This window comes from Cinclus cinclus, chromosome 15 (genome assembly GCF_963662255.1).
Source record: "Cinclus cinclus chromosome 15, bCinCin1.1, whole genome shotgun sequence".
In the NCBI taxonomy this organism is placed as follows: Eukaryota; Metazoa; Chordata; class Aves; order Passeriformes; family Cinclidae; genus Cinclus; species Cinclus cinclus.
In genome coordinates, this window is record NC_085060.1 from 4,151,032 (window position 1) to 4,159,113 (window position 8,082).

At 61.3% G+C, this 8,082-nt stretch overlaps 2 protein-coding genes across 2 annotated transcripts; both read right to left on the reverse strand.

Annotated features, from left to right (window-relative positions):
- Positions 1 to 68: 68 nt before the first annotated feature.
- LOC134050023 (gap junction alpha-3 protein-like) lies at positions 69 to 1,091 on the reverse strand. Its single transcript, XM_062502823.1, is given in 3 exon segments — positions 69 to 999; positions 1,001 to 1,037; positions 1,040 to 1,091. Coding segments are annotated over 3 exon segments (1,020 nt in total).
- Positions 1,092 to 1,888: 797 nt separating this feature from the next.
- Positions 1,889 to 2,728, reverse strand: GJB1 (gap junction protein beta 1). The gene has a single exon (XM_062502822.1). The coding sequence runs from the start codon at positions 2,726 to 2,728 to the stop codon at positions 1,889 to 1,891; it is 840 nt and encodes a 279-aa protein (XP_062358806.1).
- Between the last annotated feature and the right edge of the window lie 5,354 nt (positions 2,729 to 8,082).

Genomic DNA, 8,082 nt, shown 5'->3' on the forward strand with positions numbered 1-8,082 from the left:
ATGAAGACATAACCACCACTGTGACCACTCATGCATTGTCCATTCCTGACCATCCCAACAGGCCACATTTACACAGCCAGGTCTGCTGTTCGCATGTCCCTATGGGACCCAGCAGCCACCCCTAGCCATACACCTGCCTTCTTCAGTGGTGCCAGGCCAGAGGGGGTTCTGCCAGCAGCCAGGGGGCTGCCACCCCTGGGCAGAGTGACATAGGTGCTGCCAGGCCCAACAGAAGTGGTTAGGATGGGGGACTTGGGGCCTGGCCCCCGACGACACTTGGTGAGGCCCAGGTGGTAGATCTCCACCAGGTTGAGCAGCAGGGACACACAGGCCACCCCCAGCATAAAGAGGATGAAGATGGTCTTCTCAGTGGGCCGAGAGATGTAGCAGTTGACAGTGTTGGGGCAGGGCCAGCGGCTGCAGGTGTAGAGGGGCTTCAGCTGGAACCCATACAAGGCATACTGGCCCACAATGAAGCCCACTTCCAAGAGAGCCTTGAAGACTATGTTGCAGATGTACGTCCTCAGGATGGCCCCCTGCATGCATACCCTAGCCCGTGTGTTCCCTGCAGGGAGCTGGGACTGCCTGGGGCGCTGCCGCCTGGTCCTGCTGCCAGCCCGTGCTGCCGCGTGCTGCTGTGCCTTCTCCTCCAGATGCACCAGGTGCAGGATGTGGCCCAGATATACAAGGCTGGGGGTGGAGACAAAGATGATCTGCAGGACCCAGAAGCGGAGATGGGAGATGGGGAAGGTGCTGTCATAGCAGGCATTTTGGCAGCCAGGCTGCTGCGTGTCACAGGAGAAGCCAGACAGCTCGTCACCCCAGACCCTCTCCGCGGCTGCCCCCAGCACCAGGATGCGGAAGACGAAGAGGACAGTGAGCCAGACCTTCCCCACCACTGTGGAGTGTTCCTGGGCATTCTCCAGCAGCCGGCCCAACAGGCTCCAATCCCCCATGGCACGTGCTGTGGTGCCCTGCAAGATAGCCACCCTCCAGACAGCCACCCTACAACCCACCAAAATGCCACCCCGCTCCCTGGTCAAGCAGGTGTGCACAGACCCAACCCAAGGCTGTCCCTGGAACGTCCCCATCCTGTGTCCTAGGGGACCCCCTAACCCATCACAAGGAGGGCAGGGCGAGCAAAGGCCTCCAGCAGAGCTGGGAGAGCCGCAGGGAAGAAGCGCGGCTGCGATCCGGCATGGGGACCTCTCACCGTAGACGGTGTGTGGGGCAGAGCCCAGTGCTCCCGCGCTGTCTGCTCGTCAGTGGGGTGATGGGGGATGCTGCGAGGCCCCTTCCCAGCTGGTCCCCAGCTCCTCCGTGGGGTGTGGGTAGGTCTGCCTGCTCGTCTGTCCAGTCACCCAACTGCGGGCGTGGGGTTATTGGGGCATGAGGCAGCTGCGTGCCCCATTGGCTTTCATTGTGACTGGCACATGAAACAGCCACTGGGGAAACTTTTTCCCTCTATTTTTGGTCTGGGCACTTTTCTAATTATATTCGGGGCTGCAGGGGCTGGTACTGGGGGAGCGCAAGCCCTTGGACACTGATCAATGCCACCCAGGGGTCACTGGTCGCTGCAGGCTGCCAGGGCAACACAGACACAGCCCCAGCTCAGCCTTGGCAACGCAGCCCCCACAGCCCCTCGTGGCACCCACCAGAGCTTGGGCGCAGGGATGGACACCCCACACTGGCACCCCGGCTCCTGGCATATCCCAGCCAGAGCAGAAAGGAGGGAGGCAGGACCTGAGAATTGAGATTTAATGGCCTACAATGCCCTCCTGGCCATTTAGGAGAGCCAGACTCGCACCTGAGGGACGCTACCCTTGGGACAGGGAAAGTAAGAGGCACAGGGGATGGCTGTGGGGCCAGAGCCCCTGTACTGGTGGCCCTAGCAGGCAGAGCAGCGGTCACCCTTCTCCTGCAGCCCAGAGTTGCGGCGCAGCATGTCCTTGAGAGAACCGTCCTGCTCTGTCAGCAGCTGGTTGATCTCGTTCTGCTTGTACTCAGAGGAATGCTTGTGCCCATAGAAGGAGCCCTTCCCCGACGAGGGGTTGGAGTGGTGCTGACCTCGGCGGGCACAGGCCCGCACCACCAGGTAGACCAGCTCTGCCATGTTGAGGATGATGCAGACACTGGAAGTGACCAGCATGAAGACAGTGAAGATGGTCTTCTCAGTGGGCCGGGAGATGAAGCAGTCGACAGTGTTGGGGCAGGGGTAAGCCTCGCACTTGACCAGCCGCATCATCTGGTAGCCTGGGTAGAGCATGTAGAAGATGTACATGAACACAGCCTCGAAGAGCAGCCTGAAGACCACGCTGCAGACGTATGTCCACCACAGCGACCCCGCTATGCGCATCTTGTGCTTCTTGACTTCTTCCATGTGCTTGGCATCCCCATGCCCTGTCAGCACCAGCAGCTTCTTCTCCTGGTGCTGCTGGTAGGCCACATGCATGGCAACGAGAAGGGCCGGTGTGGTGACGAGGATGAGCTGCAGGGCCCACAGACGGATGTGGGAGATGGGGAAGAAGTGGTCATAGCAGACGCTGTTGCAGCCAGGCTGCTGGGTGTTGCAGGTGAAGGCAGATTTCTCATCCCCCCAGACACTCTCTGCTGCCACCACTAACACCATGATCCGGAAGATGAAAATGACGGAGAGCCAGATGCGCCCGATGGCAGTGGAGTGGCGGTTCACCCCACTCAGCACCGTGTAGAGGCCAGCCCAATTCATCTTTTCTCACGTCTACAGGAGAGAGCGGTGAGAGATGAGGTTAGGAACAGAAGGGCCCCTGGCTGAGAGCCAGCAGGTCCTGGCTCTAGTGGCAGCAGCCCCAGGAGGGACCTGGGAGCAACAGGGTGGCAGCCCTGACTGCTTGGGTGGACAGCAGAATTGATAGACAGGAGGATGGCAGCATGGCTCCTGCTCCTGACACAGCTCGAGGCAGCATTCTGGACAGAGCAGGCAGGAGACTGGCTGTCCCAGCAGTGCCAAATGCTCCAGTCCCGCCACCCCACACTGGCATAGGGATCCTAACCCACAGCTGCCACAGAGAATGGGGGTGAAGCTCCCACACCTCTACAGGGACCCCCAGTACCCAGTGCTGAGCTCTTTGGCTAGGAATGGTCCCAAGGAGCTTCATGGGCTCCACTGCACCAAAGCCTCCCTTTGTCCTCCCATTATCTGCAGAAGCAGGGCCAGGGAGCCCTGAGCTGGGGGGGCTCCCCCCGTGCAGCTTTGCACTGCCACTGTCCCAGGAACACAGGGCAACCCCACCCCAAGCACAGACCCCTGCCCCACCAGAGGCACCCACTGGCACAGCACAGCCCCGGGAGCTGCTTCCCACCCCTGCGTGAGTCTGGGTGGCTGGGACCAGCCACCCCCCAGTGTGGAGGATCCTGGCGACGCGTACCTGCCAGTGAGGAAGGGTCCTCGCAAGCTGCCCCCAGTGGCCCCTCTAAGGTCTCATGCCTCCCGCAGGAGAGCTCTGCTCCGCCTGCCCTCGTCTCTCTCTGCCACTGCCCTGCACTGGAAGTCATATGCTGCTTTATAAACTATTTACATACAATGGGGCCTTTATCGGTCCCTGAACAACACACTTTAGCATTCAGATCTAACGCCCTGACTTCCGCCCACCCTGGCCAAACAAAGTGCCTGTGTGCTGCATTCCCGCTGCTCGGCCCTGCGCCCACCCCCACCTCCGCACCCCGCCCCGCACCGACCACGGCCACAGCCCCCCCAACCGCCGGGACCCACGGCACACATCGCTGTGCCGGACAGGTCACCCCGCTTGTCTGGAGGTGCTCTCCCCGGGAAGCACGGCCGTGCCCATCCCGCATGGACGGCACAGGGCACCCGCGGAGCAGGGGTCTGGCACCGGGCACTTGGTGTGCCACTGGGTACCGCTGCTGTGAGTCCTGCCATCTCCTCAAGGCTCTGATGCCAGCAGCAACGTCTGTGAGGGCATCGGAGCTGCCCCGCGTGTGCTGTTGGAGCCACGGGAGAAAGTCCGGAGGAGTGACGCTGGTGTACACTGGGGTACAGCTCCTCCCCGAGATGGACTCACTGCCCTACTGCTCGGACACGCTGGGAGGGACAACAATCCCTGTGCTCGCACAGCCCCCGTGCCCCTCAGGGCTGGTGTCCCAGCCACACCGTCACACTGTGCTCCATCCCTGCAGGAATAGCGCCAAGTGCCTTGGTATTTGTCCCCGGCCTCAGATGGGGAGTAGCACATCCATTAAACCCTACCAGCTGGGTGCCTGCAGGTTGGCTGGGCAATTAATGCCATCCCAAATGCCACCTCCTCCCCTTAGGTCAAGGTGCGAGCACCCGGAGCTGTGCGAACGGTGGCGGCCAAAGACCGTCCAGCAAAGATGTGAGGCTGCCGCTTGTGCCCCCACTGCTCCCTCCCCGCTCCCAACCATGAGAGCCAGCATTGCCGGCTCTCGTCCCCCAGGCCCAGGGCCGAGCCCTGCTGTGCTCCCCACCTGGGGGACATGCCGCCACCCCCCAACGGTGCTGTGTCCCCAGGTTCTCACCTCAACACCGGCACAATCAATGCTCTTCGGGATTGCAGCAGTGAGCCTCTAGCGTAACACCCCGGACTTTATACTGCCCTGCAAGCACGTCCCCCACCCCCTCCCAAACCGCCTCGCTCCTAGCACGACTCGCCAAGTAAACACCGCAGGTGTGTCCTGCCTGGCTCCCACCCACCCGCATTCACCCCCCAGCTGAGCATCCCCCGGGGCCAGCCCCGGGACTACTGCAGCACCGGGGCAGGGCCAGCCCTCCAGGGTGGTCCCCGGGCAGATTTCTGGTCCCCGTGGCCCCACTCCCCTGCTGTGAGCATCCTCCCCGCTGCATTCCTTGCAAGCCAGGCACATGCACCGTGGTGCAGCCCTGCTCTCCATCCCAGGGATGACCCCAGCTCCTGGGCACCTTGATCTGCTGCTGCGGGCTGCCGGCTGATCCCTGGGAGCCACCAACATCCAGATTTAATGTGTAGAAGTGCAGCCGAGAAAAGGCAAACAGCCTGTCAACTATTAACTCGGCTGGCCCGCTTCAAGGTCCCGCTGCCCAGCACCCCGTGTGGGACATGGCGACCCTACCCCTCATCCTGGGCCCCTGCGCTGGGCTGCAGGAGCCCGAGAGCATGAGGATGACAATGGTGCCGGTGTCTCCGGCGTGGGGACGGCAGGGTGGCACTGGGGAGCTGCTTGGGGTCGCTGGGGATGCCCCCGCAGCGGGGCGGGGGCGGTGGGCAGTGAGATACTGCGGTGGCTGGTGGTGGAGGGCGGGTTGAGGCCATGGGAGCCACAATCTGAGTCTCTGATAAGCCGCCACCTGAGTCAGCAGCGCTCGGCGAGGAGCGGGAGCAGTGGCACCGCCCAGGTCCCGCACCCTGGACAGGTTCTGGGAGTTAGCGGAGGGCATACTGGGGGACACTATGGACCAGCGGCCAGTGAGGCTAGGCTGGCGGGATGAGGCTGGGTGGGGGATGCAGACTGGATGGTAGACTGGTGAGCACTGGGGTGGGCTCAGCTAAGCGGGACGAAGCGCAGTGGGAGGTTGGCGTGGGGAGAGGGATCCCTGGGAGCCAGTCCTGGGGTCTTACTGGAGGGCCCTGGGAGCCAGGCGGGAGGTCACTGGGGATTACTGGGAAGCAGGATAGGGATGACTGGGGGGCGCTGGGAGCCAGGCGAGGGTCGCCGGGGGCTCGGGCCGTGCGGCGGGGGGTGGTCGCCATCCTTGGCACCAGGTGGCGCTGCGGGGCCGGACTGGGGCCGCACTTGCCCGCGGCAGCGCCCGGCGGGGCTCAGCGTGGGAATCTATCTAAAACCTGGTAAAAATGGAGAAAAAAAACAAACAAAAAAAAAAAAAAAAACAACAAAACAAAACAGGAAAGAGGAGGAGGAACCCGGGGCGTTGCTGTCCAGCACGGTGCCCGCCCGCTGTCCTAGCAGGGAGGAGCAGAGGCCCCAGGGGTGGCCGGGAGCGCGGGCAGCCCCCTCGCCTGTTGGCCGTGGGTTAAACTGCAACAGCCGCCGGGGTAGGACGGGCTGTTCTGAACAGCCGCGGCCGGCGCTGCCTCCAGGACTCAGAAAACTGCCCCGCCCGCGACCACGTGGGCCAGAAGCGGGCTCTTTGTTAATGACGCTACTTGTTAATTGATGTCTGAAGTTGCAGCGAAGAGGTCAAAGACGTGGGCACGCCTAACGCAGACAGGCTGATGAGATGGGCAGGACTGAGCCAGAGTGCGGATGGTGGGACTGGGGTGACGCAGTTGCTGGCGCCCTGCTAGGGTCAGAGAACTTGCAGCCCAGCAGTCTGTGTCGGTACGATGGATGAAATCAAGCTTGAACCATCACTGAAACGTCTCCACCATCAGGAGGACTGCGGAGGAGGCTTTGAGAGTCTACTTTCCCCGGCCATTCTGCTCCAGGCAGAGCTGGCCCTGTGAATGGTTCAGCCTCGTCTCTGGATGGCCACTGCGGTGCAGGGGCTGCTGGGCTTCCAGCCTTGGACTGGCAGCAGCACAGGCATCCCTGGATCCAGGCTGCTGTTCTCAGAAAGTCAAAACCCTCTGCTCTGAGTCAACTGCCAGGAAGGTCACTGGCAGTGGGTGAGCACAGAAATCCTTTGTGCTGCTGCAGCACAGGCCAGAGGGGGTTGTAGCATAAGACTTAGCAGCTTGTCCTGCCTGCCTGCCTGTGAGTGCTCTCCTGTATCCTAGGTGCATCAGAGGTGTGTGTAGCATGACCAGGGCACTATCCCAGAGATGCTTCCGTGAAGAGCAGCATCCCTGCCCTCCTGCCGGCTGTGGATCTTCGAGCAGCCAGAGGCCAGCCACGGGTCACTCACTGCCTCCCATGCCAGGGACACCTTTATAGCTGAGCTCCCTTATGGTTCTCCTTGCCAACAGCCCTAAACATGTCCCCTGAAGCAGAGGATGTCCCAGAGTTGTCACGCAGATGTTAACTGTTCATACCCTGTGGGATACAGTGTCCCTTGAGCTTTGCCATGTCTCCAAAGAAAAGCTGTTGATGGTCAAGGACACCCTGGACAGATGGCAGCCTCAGGAGTTTTGCAAAGGCAGTAGCATAATAGCAGTGGTTGTCTGTCACCAGCTTGCCTTGGGGTCCTAGCTGGGTTGGCCATGCTGGCACATGTGGCAGCATGCAGCTGGGGCTGTGCAAGGATGAGGAGAGGGGACAGAAGGGCAGGGCAAGCCCCTAATCTGAGGCAGAAAGGCATCACCCTTTGGAGAGGGCACTAGGCACCATGTAGGATACCACAGTGGGCAGCACCAGGGCTTTTAGGGGGGTCCAGCACAGGGTCTGGAGCATGGTGCTGAACAGGATGACATGTGCCCATGGCACTGGAGCTGCAAAGGCCCTCCGGGGGGAGAAAGGCAGAGCCTCACACTCAGCTTCCTGCACAGCTTGTGCCCCTGCCTGCCCCAGCTCCCCTGGCTCAGGGCCTTGGCCCTGACTCCAGTGTTTGCACGCTGCCTGGAGGCAATTCAGCCCCCCCACTCTGTTCCTGGTTTCCATGGCAACTCCAGTTGAAATTACATTAAAAAGAAATGAAACCAGCAGCTTTTCTGTTTGGCAAGTAGGGGGAAGGGAGCTGAGCTGGGAAAGGCTGGGGAAGGGGTTTGAAGAAGTTTGGAGAGAGGGGACTCTGGGACAGATGCATTTCCACATGAAGTCCCAGTGCTGGGGGCAGCAGGGCTGGGGGAATGTGGGGACACTCCCCCCCACTGTGGCACTTGGTGTTGGCAGTCCTGGATGGTATGGTGCCAGCTTGCTGCACTGGGGTCCAGCACTCTGACATGGTGGGATGGTACCAGGGTCCTCCTGCTGCCTCTGTGGCTGGGTGCCAAGGGACATGAGGACCAGCACAGGGCATCCCACCCAGTCCTGTAGTCCCCAGGCCCTGCATGCTCCAAGAAGAGGCGAGACACACCGCTATTAAAAATATCACTTCTGTTTTATTTGGAATTTGTTACTCTGCGCGGGAGACAGGGTATAAATACATTCTCCAACGAGCATCCTCACCCTCAGCCCTGCGTGGGGTGGGGG

What these genes read in the sequence shown, in the direction of transcription:
- GJB1 (XM_062502822.1), bottom strand. Translation starts at nt 2,728, where the DNA reads ATGAATTGGGCTGGCCTCTACACGGTGCTGAGTGGGGTGAACCGCCAC.